Here is a 19,723-nt window from a genome sequence, read left to right as displayed (position 1 = left end):
AAGCAGTAGGTCTTACATGTAAGTCAGCCCAGGGGGGAGATTGAAGCTGGCCCAGACTGATTTATCAGTGGATCATATGCTCTGCCTTTTAAGCCGCTGAAATGCGTTGTGGTCGCCACAGACTTTCCAGAGGGAATCGCACTTTGGCCCGGCTGTCTTCGTGACAGAGAGCGTGTAGGGGAAAGAAAGGCAGACGGGAGAGGTGGTGATTGGGAGATATAGCGTCAGAGAGGGAAGAAGAGATGTGCGGGGAGGCAGACAAGGAAGAGAAAAGGAGATGTTCATCGTGAAAGGGAGGGGAGATGGAGTACCATCGGCATCACAGAGTGAGCCGGCCTTCTACCTTGTGGCTGTGGAATCCAAAGCCACCAATATTTTTGACTTCTCCTTTGGAAACAGCTGCGTTTTCCTTTATCAAAGATATTTTTTCCTTATTTATCGGATCCCTCAGGAGAGATCCATCTCCTGGCCCTGACACTGGCTTCCTCCTCTAAATCTGGGACCAGACTGGCCCCGCTCAGACACACACACACACACACCTACACACACACACGCACACACACCTACACACACACTCGTGCACACACGCACACCTGCTGCCCAAAAGCAGACACTAACCACAGATCACTATAGCAGGCCTCTTTACTGCCTGCACTGCTGCATGTTGATAGAGGCACATGGACAAATAAGACACGAAAATACGAGCCGTCAGACGAATAAAGGCACACACGCATATACAGGCAACAACCACAGATAAAGCAGCCCGAAAATAAGCCTTCACAGAATACCTACTAAGACTACCACACACAGAGTGCCAGTGTGATGAGTCTTCAGAGGGTTTCCCACACAGCCGGACGGGCCAATAAAAAAGGGATTCTTGACGACCATTATCCCTGTATTGACACGCCGTAAATATCATGTTTAAAACCCGCAGAAATGTTTTGTTTTGCTCAAAATGGACTCTCCTCAAAAACTCTGGGAGTACATCGCTGTTTACGTAATACTCACTTAGCGCTGATTGGTGGCGATCTCTAAAGCAGCCGAGGGAGCCGTTCCAGAGAGGGTCTGTGGTCAGGACCCAAGAGGGAAAGCAGTCCTCATCGGTCATATAAATCTCAGAGGAAATGGAGCCAAACATCAAGGACAGATAATATTGCAGGAAGAAGGAACCAGATCAGAGGTTTCTTTTTCCAAACGATCAGTCACCCTGTATGCCATGGTCACTGATTTCCCCAATAAATACCGAATTTAATGGCGTCTTAGAAAACTATTATGGGGTCCACCTGTTATCCTACATTTGGAGATTTCATTTTGTGTCACAGCGAACGGCAACGAGCGCTTTATTTTCGAAGATCGCTGATAGATTTGCAGCAACTTCTATTTGACAGCGGAGAACCGGAGACCCAGACAGACCTCTGCTGGCTCCCCAAATGTTTTCCCCCCAGTATCTCATGGCAACCAAAGGACATCACATCCTGACAATCTGACCAACTCCAAACAATTTATCTTTCAGTCTGCAGTGTATTGCGAGATTAATGATTCTGGTTTGGGATTGTTGTTGTTCATTACATGCGTTAGACGGTGCAGTGTTTGGTGTCACTGGTTTTTGTTTATGACCGCGGTGTTTGGTTGCGTTTATTTTCTTGTCGGTGTGTCTAAATGAAACGGCCAGTAATATTTCTGCCAAATCGGCCCCCAAAGAGAACAAGATGTTGGAGACGGGAACAAAATGGACTCATGCATCAAAGTCCGGCAGAAGAGTGCATTCGGTTTACAAATTTAAAATGCACCTACGTATCATTCTGCGAAACCAAAATGGCGGGAGCGAATCCTTACTTCTGTCTGTCGCTGAAGGATCGTAAAGACTAGAAATAACTAATTACATTTACTCCTCTCACAGTCATCTTGTGGCTTTTTTACTGAACTTGGATTTGTGCCGTGCTGTTTTCCACCGCTGTGGATTTGAGAAGTCCTCTGGCTCTTCTGTGTGAAGACCGCCGATCTAAGTTGAAGCGAAGTATAGGCCACCATTAGTCTGACCAGAGGCTGTTGTGACAGCTGGTCTACTGTAGAATTACATTTTTATTAACATCACATAAAGTGGAAAAGAAATGGCGTTGTTTGTTTTTCAGCTCATTTCTTTCCTGATTTCATGGAATTTCCTTATGAATGCGAAAAAGATGTTGCGCTGTCTTTTGTTGACAGCTCATTGGCTCGAAATGGTGTCCAATGAAACGAACACTTGTTTTTACTGGGGCTTTGGGGGAAATCGCAACCGGCCATTAATGTCAATCAGTGTTTCTCTGTGGCCATTTAGACGTGTAAGTCTTCAGACAGACACAGATGCTGTATAAAGATTGATGATAGTCATCAATAGTAAAGGTTGAATACGAACATGGACTCACAAGGCTCCTCCCTTATATTTATATATATATTTTTATATATATATATATATATATATATATATACACACACACACACACACATATGTCTTGGGTCTCACCAAAATTTCAAATTGCAAGCTGCAATGGCAATTTAAGATTTTGACATGTTTTACTAATTGAAGCACAAAACAAATGCCATATATGTGACCCAAGCATTAGTATGCAAGAGCCTTGTAGGACTTGCAAATGTATCTGCAATTTGCAAGCAATAATCACAACCTGAACTTTTACAAATTTGTGAGGTTTTGGCATTAAGTACTTTTAGCACCGTTGTATTTTTACAACAGGATGCTTCGGTAATACAAGGTGACCGTGGCCTTGCAAACACTACACTATCATTATCACTATCATGTCGCTTTTTTCTTTTTGACTTACTTGCTGTGATTTTTGTGGGCCTTGATTTTTGTATGAGTTTATTTATTGTTTGTAATATTTCCCTTGTACTATTTTATGTGGTTGCCTCATTGATTCTCCTAGCTACGCTACATAGCGTTACCTGATGTTACCTTACCTGCCCTGACGTTACGACACCTAACCTTATCTTATTTTATGTTACCATTACCGTATGTTACTTCATGGTCTGGTACATTATTGTAGTGGAAAAGGGGCATAACAAGAAGGGAAAAACCCAAACGCTCGCATACCCCCCTTGTTTAAATGCCCCCTGTAGCCGAGTTAGTGGGTCCACATCTTAATCCTACGTAATAGCGCTTGAAGAGCAGGAATAAAATCTCCTATTGACACACAGGTATGACACATCCAGCTACCTTGAGGCCAACTGGAGACTCAACAGAGAGCTGATGACTGCTACCACTCAACTGTCAGTCTATCGATTGAAAAAAACTGATACTACACAGTCCAGCAGCCATACCTTGGATATCTATCTGTTAGCAAAGCCCCAGCAGAGGAGCAATTACAGCAAATTATCCGCCTACCCTCGGGGTTAGGCACACACAAACCCACACACATTGCACACTAGCTAAAAAAAAATCTCAAAATGACAAAAGATAGATGTGTGTCCAGACTTCATTTTTATCATCTTGCATGGAATGCAGCACAGTGGTGATAGAGCTCGGGATGGTGGGAACAGAAATCAGATTCTGTTACTCTGTGGATGTGTGTGAGTTTCTGTGTTTGTGCGTGTCCTGGGATAGCACGCCTGACAATTTGTGTCATGGTTTTGGATGGGTCTTTAGAAAAACCCCAAAACGGTTTTTCAAGGATTATATGGAGGACGACGACGGTAGAAAAATTTGATTACATGGTTGAAATGGAGCCTTTGTTCTTGGGGGATGCCTGACTAGTGAGGTCATTATGTTGTGTAACCTGTGGGAGGTAATGGAAGAAGAACAGGCTGGATATCTAGGCCATTGATGCATTTATGTGTCTGTGTGAAAGAGGAGAAAAATGCAGCTTAGAGTGTCAAACTCTCAGGCTGTGCTGTATTAGACCATGTTTTACCCAGGCGGCAACCTCCGGGTCTGAAAAGTGAAGCCGTTGCGGAAGTGCCTTAAGTATGCATTCTTAAGTAGCCATCAGGGGGTGACTCATTATATGTCATACTTGATTTATTACCTCAGTAAACATTGTAAACATGAGTTTATGGTCTCAATCGTTTCTTTCAAAGTCTTCTTCAATACGGCATGATGTTCATTTAGTAGATTATGAGTAAAATAGTTCAGTTAATGCAAGTTAATTGCAGTGGGTTTGGTTGCCTCAAAATGTCTTATTCAGCATTCGGTTGTACTTGGATCCACCCTCTCGTGTCACTTCTGGTTACATAAACCCAAGATGGCGTCGGCCAGAAACCAAGATGGCGACGCCCAAAATTCGAGGCTTCAAAACTGCAGTCCATGAACCAATGGGTGATGTCACGGTGGCTATGTGCACTTCTTATATACAGCCATATATATCAGAGTGCTACGCCAGGTTCTTTTGGTTTAAATTTAAACATACCTGCTTGAAACATTGAACGCATCACTTCCTGTGCACCAGAGGAATTTTCCCACGAAAGAAACCCCAGACATGCTGATTTGAGCAGTAAACATAAAAGCTTTCACGGACCGGCTGTGGGTTGTCTCGCTGTTTTTATTTATCCATATAAATATTACTTAAACTTGAAATAGCACCACCCTTACAAGTGCCCAGCCTGGTGAGCATTAAGCGCATTTCTTGGCCTTCTGTATGGGACACATAACAGTAATTAGTGATCACTGTTAACTGTACTGATGTCTGCAGGAGAGTAAACCTGTCTGCTGCTGTTCTGTGTTTGCTAATGGGGCTTGACAGTCTGCAAAAGGGCCGGCCTCACTGCCTCATATCCTCGCTATGGGCCGATGCTCCTGCCTGGCCTTGAGTTCTCACACCACTGACCTCCGGGGCTGGCTCTGTCTGTCTGTGTGTGTGTGTGTGTGTGTGTGTGTGTGTAAGTGTGTGTAAGCCCCTCCGTCGCTTTCTTTCTCATGTGTGTGTGATCCTGTAATGTAAGTGTTGTCTTTTCATTCTTAGCTTTGACATTTACATCTGTACCTCTATGTCACTGCACATATGCATGTAACAACCCTGCATGCATGTGTCTAAGCCCTGCAATGACATGTGTAGGGATGTGTTTGTGGTTACATGTATTGGACATAAACTCTCGCTCTTGCCAGTGGCCCTTGGCTGGTCCTGTGGGGCTCAGTGTGTCGGCTTTGATGGTGGGTCAGGGGGGGAAGATCAGAGCATAGGATGAGTCTCCAAAGACAAAACTACACACACACACACACACACACTTGCTCAAAGTTAATGACGACTCCCCGCGGACTCGCAGCCCCTCGGTCTGTGTACGTCGACCCCAGGAGCTGCCCTGCCAGCTGCCTGACTACAAAGAGCCAAAACACAGCAGAGGACGGAAACGGCTCCTGGTGTCAGACAAGCATAGTGGCAACGCAGGCAGCTCACACCACTGCGGTGTGTGTGTGTGTGTGTGTGTGTTGTGTAAGCTGCCAATATTCATCTGCTTTGCAAAACTCAACAGCTGTCTCTGTGTTTTATCTTTCCACGCTGCTTCGATGCCAAAAGTTAAAAAGTTTGAAGCATAAAATCTGGCTTGAGCCTCTTCAGAAAGACAGAAAAGAAAGTGTTTACAGCACATGATTTCTTGATGAGATGGGATTTGTCTTCATGAAATAGTGGCGATCGCTGAAGAGTTGTTATTGTATCAACTGCAAAAGTTCCCCATGAAAGTCAACCTGACGGGCCAAACCACTAATTAAGGACTTTGGAGGAATTAGTGATGAATGGAAGACCAGAACATATCTGACCTATCATCAGAAACCATCAAGTCTGAGAAAAGAAATACAGGTTATGGGCTGTAATTGCATAAACACAGATGAATTATTTTCATGCCTTGCACATCCAGACCATTTTTTTGTATTGGTTTATACAAGTCTCCAACAATGTTGACAGGTTCTTGGTGTGCAAAAATGTAATTGAAGGGAGTTTGTGAAAGTGTCTGCTTTATTATAATAAATTGTTGCCTCCCTCTCATAGCCTCCCCATCAGTGTGATGCATTATGGGTCAGAGGAAATAATAAATGAAAGATTAAATTAGAATGCAGGGATTTTTTTACGAGTGTCTTTGGGATCCAGTTTTGGCATGCTCTCTGCATAAAACCTCCACAAAGCTTGTTTTTTTGAGAATGTACTGGAATCTCAGCTACACTGGCTTCTTGTTCTCATGTTAGTTCAACAAGGTCAGTGGTTCCGACAGCAATCATCCTATTTCTACCAAGAGACACTGAGTGGAAAGCTTGAAACCAAACATTGCTACAAGGACAGTAAGCCAGAGCACGGAGGCGTCTTTAAATACCCAAACTGTACTTGTCTCACAAAGTAAATGGCAACATCCGCTCTTTGCTGTTAAGAGGTAGAGGCAGAGTAAACCATGGATTGTGTGGTGCATTATGGGAATTCTGTCCATATTGCACGTTATTATTTACATTTCATGCTAATATTCATGACCGGTATATTCTTCAGGAATAATAAGGGTGTTGAGGTTATGGTGGTGGGTGTGTTCACCTCCTCACAAACTATTAACGTTCAGGTTTTTATTAATTATAACCACATTCTTTGCCTGACCTCAACCAAACCGGGATTGACAGATATTGTCGAAAGTTCTAGAAATGTTGGCATTGAGCGTAAACCTGTGTTTTGCAGAATCCTCAAATATCTACGCTCTCTTTTTGGCAATATGGTCTAAGATAATTGTGAGGTGGACAGTGCAAGAAGCTTTTTTTAATTCCTTGAACAATTCCCTCTAAACTGACCTTGTGCAACGCATTTAAATCCACAGTGTTCCATGAGTTAGTGAATTTTGGTAAATGCATACTTCTGCAAAGTTAGGTGCCATGTGCTTGGCAAATCTTCTGTGGAAATCCATTAGTCTGCTACGTCCCCATAACAGATCCATTTCAATCGCTTTCAGTCAGTTTAAGTACTATTGGTGTCTTTTTAAAACAACTAACTCAGGAGAATCTTGGGAAATTAAGGGAAATTGAATGTACCACTACTCCTGTTAAATCCACTCGTGGCTACAGTGGCAGCTTTTCAGACAAAGTTAAATAGTCTTGCTTGAATGTTTTGTGGCCCAAAATTCCATAGAACTGGTTCAGCATGCTGCTGTCTGAGGTGGAGGGATTTGTATGTGTTTTACATGTCTGCAACAATAGACCCTGTCTGAATTGGCAGTATGAACCAAATCTCTGTGTCTGTCATCAAACTGGTACCTGGTAAAATCGTACTGACGGATCTAATAAGAGCTCCCTTAAGACTCTTATTATCTGGGTCCCAGCTGCTCTGTTCTCTGTAATCTGCATTGCGGCACTGGCTGCTACGGGAAAGTCTTCAACAGTAACACGATGAAAGTATCTTTAGCGATAAATTATATTCAGAAAATGCACTTTTCTTCTTAAGATTGTGGGCCAAACCTGTGTCGAACGCCTATTCTGGTTGCCTCAGCACCACATGAAAATATATTACCCATCTAGCTTTGAGGCTGAACACTTTCAATAGTTCCCTTTTTTAAAAATGGATAGATATCTGACGACATAGAAAACCATCCATAATGGCCCCTTTAATTAATTTGATAGAGTTAGTGTTGAAGACAGGCGAAAAAAGTATTTTGGTGAGAGAAGATGGCTGTTGGTTGTTTTGCTCTGAGCTTGTGGGACGAGTGAGAGAAAGCAGGAGGGATTTGATGCAGGCGGCTGTTCGCCAGCTGTCCCTCCGAGGGATTGGCTGGACAGCATTAGGAGTGTGAGCAAACTCGCTGACCAGTGACCACGGACGAGTCAGCCTCTCAACCACCCCAGGGCCTCTACTGCACAGTCTCGCCTTTTTCTGGTTCATCAAAGAACACTGCTATTCTCTTCTGCTAAACTTATCTAGTTTATTCTCTGAAAATCTCTTAAATGTGTCTTCCTTCCTTCCTTCCTTCTTCTTCTGCTCATAGATTTCATCCCACTCTTTGCTCTCTCTTCTTTTTCTGGTACTTTTCCATCACAACTACCAAATTGGGGATTGCATCCTCACAAACTTTCAATGTGCATGAAGATGTTACCGGCAGTTGCTCTTCTTTATTATTGCTCCAGAGGTTGTGGTTATCAATCACTATCAGATTCATTTTTCTCTCCCTGCACAGATAGTCTTCTGGCTCAGCTTTCACTCACATGTCTTTCTTTCAGCACCTTTTCCCTTCCTCTGCTTCTTTAAGGGGCATGAGTCTCGTTTTATAAAAACCTAACCTGCCACACCAAAAAACACTTCAGTTATTCAAAAGCTGGTTTGTAGAATAAAAAAAAGAAATTCTTCAAATTATGTATTCGGTCCGACACTAATACAGATTCATAGGCTGTCGATTTAAATCTTAAAGTATAATTATATATTGTTTAGAATTTAAAGTATATTAATTATATATCCCTTCATCATATGAGAAAATGGTCACTGATGTGACTTTTAAACACTTTCAGACAGTTTTCTGCCAAACACTGACATGTTAGCAATGTTCTACATGTAAAACTATTGACCACTGAATTACAAGTCTATTCACAAAGCGTATATATGTGATAGCAAAAGATTCCCTATGTATGTGCAGTGTGTGTGTGTGTTGGGGGGGGGGGGGGGGGGGGGGTGTCATAGTACCTACAGCAGCAGTGACAGGACAGCAGCACCAGATGTTGCACAGGTGGAAACGAGAATCAAAGCTCACTCTCTTTCTATGACTGACTGCCTCAATCTTTCATCCTTTCTGTTTCTTTCTCTTCTTTAGCACAGCTGACTCTGTCTTTCCTTGTCTGGTCTTGTCATCTGATCCACTTCTTCTTTTCTTCTCCTGTGTTATTTTAATTCACATAAACATTTTTTTATTAATATACAAATTTAGATTTTTTTCTGTATGGCTGTTTCCGTTCAGATTATAAAAACTTAAAAGATCCTTAATCCATTTCCCTCTCATCATTTATTCCTCTTCTTGTATTTCAAATCTTTCTTTCACTAATTTTCTGTCAGTCTCTCTTTCTCCATCTCCCATCATTCATGTGTTCTGTCTTTCTCTACCTACAGTTTATCAATATTCAAGCAGTCATCAGTTATTCTCCTCTCCTCTCTTTTCTTTCTCTTTCTCTTTCTACTAGCAGATTAAGTCACCAGTGTTAAGGTGAATCATCAGAGAAAGTCCCGCTATTGTCGTATTTCCTGGTTAACTTAACTGCCTCTGTGTGGGTTCAAGTGAGTGTGAATGAAAGAGAAACATAAACTTTATTTTTCTGTTTTTTTGTGCATTTTCTCATGAACTGGTGACCAGCGATGGCAGCATGGTAATAAAATACAGCCATAAAATACAGTAGACCTACAGATTAGTATTCACACACATGACACAAAAACACTGCACTTCCCATAGAGCACCGTTTGCACCAAATCACTGCTATAATCACTCCTTCCCCATCTTTAGAATCACTCTGAATGAATTCCTCTCTGAATCATCCAAATCGAAATCCCTTTTCCCTTCTGTGTGTTCCTGTCTCAAAGCTCACGTCATGGTAGATTAGCACAGAGGTTACGCTCCCCGTACACGCCGTGTGAACACTTCCCTTTGATTTAACATGCAGAACCTCAGTGGATTTCAATCGAATTTCAAGCTGAGAAGGTGGAGAGGCAGCTGGAATGCTACTTAGCCGCTATCGCTCTGAGGCTCACAGGCAGCCTCGCAGAGGACTGCGGCGACAACGTGTGCGATAATGTGAGTTGTGAGACTGTTGCCGTCTTCATAATGCATAGTTTTGGTTGTTCGTCCTCATCTAGATGACACTTCCTTCTCCTATAAGAAGTTGCCAGTTGGAATCTAGGACTACATTAGGCTGTTAACACCCTTGCTGCTTCACTGGAACACCAAGGCTGTACTGGATAACTCAGCTTGTGTACGTGTAATGTGAAGAAGTCAGCGGAGCGTACTAAAGCTGTGTTCACGTCGACTCAAATAGTTATCGTGAGCAGCCTGTTCAGGTCAGCGTACTGGTTGTAATCATAAGTGGCAACAAACTCATGGCCTGGCTGTAATTTATGAATAACATCCAAAAAACAAAGGGGCTTTCAAGCTATTTAGTATTTGTTCTTTCATGAAGTGAGAGGACTTTGTGAGTGGCGTATAAAAAAAAAGAAAAATCTAAAATCGAAGCAACAGAGGCCGAGATATTCTGACTTGTAATCCCTCCTATGGGTCAAGATCCAGAACATTTTATATTTCCCATAATGCAACCAAGAGCATCTTTTTGTTAGGTCCCCCTTAACGAATATAAAATACATTTCTGATGCTAAGATTGCCAACACATCCAGGCGCCTGATATTTTGTACATTAGATGTGCATTGCAGCAGATGTCATAAATATTTGATACATGTGAAACTGCTCCTGACCTTCACACCACCTACAGTCAGTTTATCAAAGAGTTGTTGTGCCAAAATGTCAGTGGATTCTTATACGGGGAAAATAAAATTCCAAGCTGCTGGTGTTTAAGCCCAGGGCTGTTGAAGGGAGTGTTGTAAAGTCATTTAGAGTACCATGACCTCCGCTTAAAGCCTCCACACACAGACACGCAAGCTTAGCAGATCTATCTACCGTTCAACACAAGACCAGACCAGTTATCACACACCGTTACGGCAGCATCTGTATCTGTGGGGTTGGTGTGGGTGGGCAGCTTGTGGAGTGCGATGATGAAATGGTCACTGTCACATCTGCTAGAAGTCACAGTGACGCTGATGTGAATTACATTTTCCTTCTCTATGGGAGTTTTTCTTTTGCTTCATTGGAGAGCATTTGAAGTAGAGAGAGAGAGAGAGAGGCAGAACTGTCAGAGAGGCTTCAATTATTGTAATTTGTTTTGATCAAGTCACAGCAATATGTTTCAGGATTGGACTTCACTGATTTTCCCCAGAAACCCAATGAAGCTAGGAAGACACGCCTTCCCTCTCTGCCTTGTCTGCTCAGTTTCTTACTTAACTTTAGCATTTATGTAACTTGGAAGTGTCTGGGGATGTGGGGAGCTTTGACCTTCCTGGGTGTGGGTACAAGGTGGGGCTGGCACTTTCGGGAGAGTCTGATTGGTTCCAATGTTCTCACATCAACACAATTTTCTCTTTGGGTATGACTCGGGGAACAAAATGTGTCATTGGTCCGTTTTAGGGTGGGTCCCCACATCATAAAATCACCAGAAGGTTTTTACAACCCTGGCTCGGGTACAAAACCAAATTCTTCTTACCAAAGCTTTCGACTATAAAATTGGCCAAATTAATCTTCGAAATAAAATGAAGTATCTGTTTGAATAAAGACTACCTCAGATATGTACAGTCTTAAGTTTATGCTGCTGGACACACACTTATTTTGAAGCCATGTGTTAATAGAGGAAGGAGGAAGACTCCATGATGTTTCTAATGAGCAGCCTGCTGTCATCTAGTAAGTTAGACGGCGTGTTCCTATTGGCTCTCACTTTTAAAGGAAACCCTTTTTGAATATGGCCAACTATTGCTTCTACTACACTAACTGGACCAGCTAGCTTTGTTATGTGCTGCAACTTGACGTTTTGCAGGCTAAATTATGTCACGTTTAACCGTGTCCTCCTGTTTAAAGTATTTATGCTAAGCTAAAGTAACCGTGTGTAGCATCACATTTTGCATATTTGACAGTGTTATCGACCTCTTCATTTCACTCTCGGCAAAAAAAAAAAAGAAAAAGAAGCAAATAAGTGTATTTCCCAAAACTGATGGAGGCCGATGCATGCTGTTACATCCTGGCTGGCTCCTAGTGAGTCTGCACTTACAGTCTGCGGTGGTGAAGCCGCAGCCTGTTGAACCTCGCTGCACTGACTGGAAACTAGAGAGGAGATGATGATGATGGAGAGCGTGTGTGTGTGTGTTGTAAGTATTTAGATCAGTAAGAGTGTGATGGAGTAAGAATAGTAAGAGTGTGTTCATGTGTGTTTTGGGTACTCAAGCGATGACGTTGCTAGTTCTTCTGTGTGCGTTCGGCAGAATATAGCACATATTTGAGGCTTAGCGTTTACTGTTTAAGTCTGCATGGGTATTTCTGTGCACGACCTTCTAATTGCACTCGACGTGCCCCTCTTTATTCATTTCCCTCCTCTCACTCTTTGTGTCCGTCGACAAACTGACTCTGCCGGCTCTTTGCTGTGGGAGAAAACCCTCCAGCCTGAGACAGGAACCAATTCCCCGGAGGGCACAGTATCATTATGGCGCATATTGCACTTAAAAGCATAGGAGGGGAGCACATTTGTTGGTTTTGTCGTTTCACGCCGTCAGAAGTGGTCATGGGCCTTTGCTTCGGACTGATGATAACAGGGGTTTATTTAGGGAAACTGGAAGCCACGAAACCTATTAGACCTTAAGTATAAATCACATGTGATCGTTTTAAAGGCTTCTATGGTCGACCTCAGCGCGGGATATCTGCTTATCACCCACTGCTGTATATATTTACTCTGAAACCCTGTTTGTAAATATGCAATTTGATCCTATTTGTAGAGAATGCATGATAATCCTGAGACAAGCCACTGAAAGGACATTAAAGGTCAGAAAAGACAATGCTGACCATAGGAAAATAATATAGTTGACGCATCAATTGAAACCATGATTTCTTCCGAAGAGCAGGAGCAGGAAACTTGCATTCCAGTATTTAACTTCATGCAGAGAGAGTAAAGTTTTCCCACTTGTCTCTCTATATTATCTTTACTGTCTCTTTCTCTTTGTGCACAATGATTTAATCCTATGTGTGTGTGTGTGTGTGCGTGTGTTTCCGTCCCACAGTGGAGTACGACAGGGAGCTCTCTCCGCAGCGGCGTCACCACAAGGAGTTTAAGTTCAACCTCTCACAGATCCCAGAGGGCGAGGCCGTCACCGCAGCAGAGTTTCGCCTCTACAAGGAGTGTGTGAGCCGCGCCTTCCGCAATGACACCTTCCTACTCAAAGTCTACCAGGTGGTCAAGGAGCATCCTAACAGGTAACACACACACACACACACATAGTGAAACGCTTTTGACAGGAAAATAACTGGTTTAAAACCCTGCAAGTGAGATATGCAGGGTCTGGTAGGTTTGCAGAGGGGTTGCACTGTGATTGCACTGGGAATCAACAAGTCAGGAAAAAGAGGGTGGTCCTGAAAATAGCAAGCATGCTCCGTTGACCTTTTCTGGAGACAAACAGGTGAAGACTACGATTTAGTTGCCTCTCCATGTGTGTTTCTCTCTGTCATCCTCCCCGTGTGTTACACACACTCTGGCTCCCCTTGCCCTGTTTATATTGTAAAATCAAGCAAAACCAAGTCTTACAGAAATAGCACAGCTTCAAAATCCCCCCCGTCCCCCAAATGAGCGCAGCAAATACATGCCAAACATTTACATTACATCTGCTGGGGCAGATAAACATCCAGTCAGATTTCTGAATGATATTTGTGTTTTATCAAGCCCGCCCAGCGAGAACTCCAACAAGGAGAGAATTCCTGAAAATCCAAATCCCTTTATTTTTGGAGATATTTGGAGATTAAAGGGCCCATATATCTCCAATTTCTGTATTATTGTAGGACAGGTTTCTACCTTGAAGAAAATTACAGCCCTGATGGTGTGCTATCAGGTGGAGAAAGGTTTGGTCCCGATGTGTTTGTGTGTTTTGTAGGTAACATGCATCCACTGACATAACCAGTAATGTCGAAAGAACATTATAGTTGCAACTGTTCTCATTTTCCATTCCTTTCTTCATCGTCTTCAGTGCCGAATGTCGCGTGACGTCTGAGGTTTGGTGGTTTATATGCTGTTGACTCTGTTGTTGTTGTTGTATTCCCCATTTTCTGCCTTTTGCAAAACTGTTCCTATGTAATCGCCCAATCAGTGGGGAGCCTATTAACTTTCTCGTGCCTTCCTTCCCGTAAAAACCTGACTCCTGTTTTGAGTCTTAGCCGTAATGATAGAGCGCTTAATTATCCCAACACCCTTTGTACTTTTCATTTGATTGGGGCGGTTTCGCTAACGGCAAGCAAGGAATGTGAGAGACTACAATGCCAGAAATGTGGCAAGCCTGACATCGTATTGAGAAAGGGCAGGTTGCTGCAAAGGCTGTTTTTTTACTGACCCAAACCCATCCAGCTGCATTTTTACTAGCTATTATACTGTATCTAACGAGATGATTTCATTCCTGTTTCCCATTTACAAGTATTTAACCGTAATATGGCCTTTACTCTGATTCTTAAAATGCTGCTGAGCTACACTGGCATGTAAACCTCCTTCTTGTACTAAACACCTCTGCATCCTTCTCATCCAGATATCTGAATTACATATTGCTTTTTACAATCTTACAAATATGCCCTTTCAGCAGTTCAAAAGATGAAAGCACATGCAGTAACCAGGCCAGCTGTGTGCTTCGCTCTCCCACCTTGCGCTACATTTTTAACAACATTCACTGACAAGACTTATAAAGGAGATTTATTGTAGTAAAAAAAAAAAAAAAAATCACCTTTCACCTTATTATTCCAGTTCATTTAAGCAGTCAGTCAATAAGAAGTTTTACAGAAGGCCCTCAGTAGCCTTCGCCCCGCAGGCGGCTCTCTGATGGACCCCCTGCCATCCTTCGTCAGCCGAAACGGCGGCTGTGACGGCGAGGTGGAAACATCGGTACACTGGCAACGCGTGAACTTAGCAAAAGGGTGGAGTGTGTGTGTGAGAGGGAAATATAGGCTAATACGGAAACTGTCAGAAACACTCTCATTAATGACCAATAAAGAGGGGCCTCTGATGCATGACTGCAGGGGCATTCTCCGAACACCTGGATGATTGTGAGTCTTTGATGTCGGCTCTGGAGGACGGTCCGACAGACCCGACGCTGTGTCATTACCACTGTAATGGGATGGTGGGAGGACAGGCCCTCTTATCACTCACACTCTGTCTTTTCTTTACAACTCCTTTGCTCTCTTTTCATTAATTCCTCCTCGGTTGTATTACGTGGGTCTTTTTTTTTTTGCTTCCCATGTTTGACACGTTATTTCATTCTGCAGCCTGATTTCATTCACACATTATAGTAAATTATATAAACATACCTGTAGCCTGATACCAAAGATTTAATGCCTTCCTTTTTTCCCTGTGCCTCGGAGAGGTAGACTGTAGGGTCAGACCTACAGTGGAGTACAATACAGTGTATCACAGCCTTTTCTATTAAGTGCAGCGATTCATCTTTCTGTCATTTTGTTATGATACTGTTACCCTGACACAAACCACCAGCTCCTGTGTTTCCCTTGGTTTCTTAAAGAGGTAGATCAGTCTGAGCTACAGTATGATGGCACTGTACCGTACCTCTGTATTTTATGCTGTAGATTGATTGACTAAAGAAGAAGAACAAATACAATGTAGCAACAACTATACAGCGTATAATTATTAGAGTCAAGCCCATTCGACCCTGAATGTTGTGTTACAGTCATTTTTCCAACATTAGTTTTCCCCTCTCTTTGTTTCATGTACTCTTCTTATATCTTTTGGAGATCTTTTGTTGGCTCCATCTTTTATTCTAAAATGTTGTTAATATTCATAGTTTAAGTAAGCCTTTTCGATGACTACGGCACAGTTTGATAGTTGCCCTCTCAGGTCTGAAAAACCTCAAAGAACTTAAAACCCTGGTCGGCAAAAAGCTGACACGCGTACTAACTAGCCCTTAAAGGGCACCTTGCATAATCAGACACACTAGTTCACTTAGAGTGCTTTGACTACATCTGCTTGATAGTCAAATGCTTATTTCTCTCCTTCCCATCATCTTTTTCATTAGAAGAAAGCTGTTGCAAAATGCACCCAAAACTGAAAATGTTTCCTTGGCTAATCAGCTTCACCCACACCGTCACAAACATATCTATATCATAATCTATGATCTATTTATTTGTGTGTGTCCTCTCCCATGTGCTCCCAGAGAGGCAGACCTCTTCCTGCTGGAGTCTCGCAGGCTGTGGGCGTCTGAGGAGGGCTGGCTGGAGTTTGACATCACTGCCACCAGCAACCTGTGGGTGATGAGCCCGGCACACAATCTGGGCCTGCAGGTCAGCGTGGAGACCAGCAGCGGTAAGAGATTTCATTGTGTATACGCTTTTGTGTCACACACAATCTCACAACATAATAGTTAAAAGAAACTTTAAATTTAGTCACTTTCTGTGGTCAACAAAATAAGCATAACTGACAACAGAGTCTTTAGGCAACTTATAGTAAATCGCGATCATTTTAGTACATTTTGCCTTGTGAAGTTTTTAAGCGCCGCGTCTTCTGAAACAGGGCAGAGCATCAGCTCCAAGGAGGCGGGGCTCATCGGACGTGACGGTGCGCTGGAGAAGCAGCCTTTCATGGTGGCGTTCTTCAAAGTCAACGAAGTGCACATCCGCACCGCCCGCTCCACTGGCGGAAAACGTCGCCAGCAGAACCGCAACCGGTCCACGCAGCCACAGGACGGGTCCAGAGGGCTAGGCCCAGCAGGTCAGTCTGACGTCCGCTACATGAAACACTGAACCTCAAACTGGCCTCGTCAAACAATACAACCGTGAACTCAATCAGACGCAGAGCTGACCTCAATCCAACCTCACCACAGCCGTAACTGAGGCCTAACCTGTTGAGATCCGTGGATGTGTAGCATGTGTTTGAAGTGTTCCTCTTTGAGACGCTTGATGAATTGGACCTGACTTCATCCGGAGCTCTCTCTAATCAGCCCGCATCACATGAATGTCCCAGCATAGGGATGAAGTCCAAAATCTGTTTTTACTGCAGTCTCTCTGTATGGATGCAGTGTATCCTGAGACCTGCATAGTGAGCAGTGAATATAGTGTTTTTCAGAGCTATATATACAATGTTTTATTTACGAACAGGGTTTCTGTGGCACCTCTCCAGAAGAGTTGAGCTCAAGAGTTGGATGGAGTATGAGATACATATAGATGCTGTGAGGGAGAGTATAGAGTAACAAGAAGAGAAGATTTCTGAGACTGACTGAATAGAAATACTACTGAATAGTAGAAAAATGAATATCCACGGCGAATGCATCGCGACAGTTGACCTCATCCTCTGAACCTCCTCATTAGTCCTCCCCGCTTCTCTTCCTACTCAGCAGTATGATGTAATGAGCAGGTATAAGCCTCATGTTGTGAACTCTGCAAGCTTTTCAAATTAAATCAAACCCTAATCCCGCCCACCTTTCACCTGCTGCGTGATTCTGGCCAGACTTTACAGCGCTTACGGCTAAGCTGCTCCTGTGAGGCTTCATTGTGTGACTATAGTGCAGTACACGAAGCGAGTGCTCAGGGAGCCTGCTGTTAATAGCCGTCTGATCCTTGGCTAATTTGTGTTAATATTAAGCCTTCGTGGCTCAAAGCTTTGACTCTGCTGCGTATGCAGCCCTAAATAATATACCTCCAAGTGTTAGTGATATTTCTAAGTGTTAATATATTACAAGTTTTCTTATGCCTCTGCTCAATGTTTTTCTAAAAGGCTTGCTTTCTACAACATCTGCGCATGGCAGCTACTGTATAGTTAAAACAATGGAAAGATTATTATGGAAAGATTGAAAATAAAAAAATACAGATAAAGTGTGATTAAGGTCTGGCGGCTAAAGCACGCTGCTTCCTGCATGGGCACTGAACATTGCCATTGGACATAAATTGCTAAATTCGTCTGAAGGATCATAGCATTATATAACTTGTATCTCTTTATTTAGTCAGAACATACTGAATTTGTATAGTCTACTATGGATTTATGTCTCTAAAACCGAGGTAAACTTAAAGAAATATATGTAAGTTAGATTCTGTATCATAGGCTACAAAGCACACAGTATTGCTGTCTCTAAACATCCCACAGGGCTGTGTGTCTGCTGAGCTTCAGGTCGCCGAAATTGCTTGACCAAACGGTAGCCTAAGCTGTGCACACCAGCTTGCCGGTCTCCAGTGCGACTTGTGATAAATCATGTCGATAATCAGCCTAAGTATACTTGTCCTAAATTAGCCACTAATTCAAACTGATTCTCAGCCCAAAACGGCTCAAGCCTGCACCTTAAAAACCCGCCTAAATCTGGGCCAGAGGCGGCTCACATTTGGTTCTCTGGTGCCAGAACACAGCTTTAGTGCACTGACACAGCTGTAGACGGGCCCCACTTGGCTGGCTACCTGGGAAGCGATTTACCTTTGCTTTGCTTCTCTTGCTCCCCCTGTGAAATGGCTCTACCATCTGTGTGGCGTACAGACGTATTTGTGGGACAAGTTGGGTTTGTTCTCATTAATACTCTGAAAAACCCTCGCTGAGATTTCTTTGGCTCTGTGTCCTGTTTGTCCAGTGCATCTCCTTCACTTTCTCAGTAGGTTACTGTGCGCTGCTGTTAACACAACAGGTTGTGAGTAAAGTTCCTGCAGGGCTTTTTCTCAGTAATTGCATTAGATGAAAGCTTTGGCTGACAAAACAGAGAACAAAGACTCATCATTTGTTATGCTACAGGACAGTCAGAGTGTAGCCTACCACATGTTCAGTTTTGCAGACGTGTTCTCTGTCCTACCCGGTTGTCTTTGGCTTGAGATGTCTTAAGACTTTAAGTCCAGATGCCTTGAAGATGATACTGATACTGGGGTGCACTAGTGAAACAGAAGGCTAAGAGGCACACCATGTGCTCACAATGCGGGTTAGCGTTTTCTGTAACGAATGGCCTCTCTGCTCTATTTCATTAAAGGAATATGTTTGTCAATTCATAATTAAAGAAGTAGTAAAACACTAATAGACCGTATCTGACTTTTATAAGCAAATTGTGACAAAGTTGCAGTAGGTCGGCCGGAGCCTGCTTATGTGACCCAGACTTTATCAGAAAACTTTCTTCGCTCTAACAAGGACAAACTGTTAAATAGGCGTCCTGGAGGATTGGACTTTACATAACCCAAAACATCAAGACCTCTCCGCCTCGCCACTCGGGAACGGCGGGGAGTGTAAATATTTAGATCCTACACAGGAAGCGGGGAGGCCCCCCTCGCGACAGCCGAGTGTCCGCGGCCAGCCGAGGACTGCTGGGATTGGACGGGATGGGAGGATCCGTGAGGAATTCAGGAGGGCATATGGTTTCAATACCGCATCGCTCACTCCAGAGACGGGGAGGAGGACAGGATGGATGGGGAGAGCATCCGTCTTGTGGCGGCGCTCATGGGGAGAAACAAAATGTGGACGTTGTGCCCCCAGTTTCTGTTTGGCGCAGCGCTACAGTACATCAGTTCAGGCCACCACGGCGCCAACTTAAAGGAGTATTTCCCCCAATAATTCACCGTGATACTTTTTTTTTCCCCTAAAAAAAACACGACATCTAAGGCCGGAAGGCAGCAATGTGTTTGTTTTTAATTGCTCTCCTGTGCACTGACTTCCACATAGAGGCCTTTTCCGCATGAGTTACTTTGCTCTGTGTGCTTTCTAAAAATAGTTTCCCTCCTCTGCCCACATTGCACACTCCTGACCTGTGTGGTTGACCACTGCACGGATATTACTGCATCTTTTGTATCAGTCTGGTAACATTGTGTCCTCATTTGAAGTTCAACTGACAGCGTGGGACATACTTTTTGTCAATTTTCATTTTATACATTTGGCTGTGCTGCTTTGCTTTGTCATAAATTACTGAAATGCCTCTCTCAGTCTGCTAAGGATATAAAAACAAAAACTATGAAACTTTCCCTACTGTACTCCCTGTGAGGCCTTGTTATTTCCTCA

At 43.3% G+C, this 19,723-nt stretch overlaps 1 protein-coding gene across 1 annotated transcript in view; it reads left to right on the top strand.

Moving 5' to 3' along the window:
- bmp6 (bone morphogenetic protein 6) overlaps positions 1–19,723 on the top strand; it is a 39,448-nt gene that overhangs the window by 11,686 nt on the left and 8,039 nt on the right. Inside the window, exons 2-4 of the mRNA XM_079181652.1 lie at positions 12,792–12,984; positions 15,927–16,075; positions 16,283–16,480. Coding sequence (XP_079037778.1) covers positions 12,792–12,984; positions 15,927–16,075; positions 16,283–16,480 — 540 coding nt within the window. The remainder of the gene's footprint in view (positions 1–12,791; positions 12,985–15,926; positions 16,076–16,282; positions 16,481–19,723) is intronic.

Source organism: Pholis gunnellus, assembly GCF_910591455.1.
Source record: "Pholis gunnellus genome assembly, chromosome: 20".
Lineage (NCBI taxonomy): Eukaryota > Metazoa > Chordata > Actinopteri > Perciformes > Pholidae > Pholis > Pholis gunnellus.
This window is presented reverse-complemented; position numbering and strand designations above follow the sequence as displayed.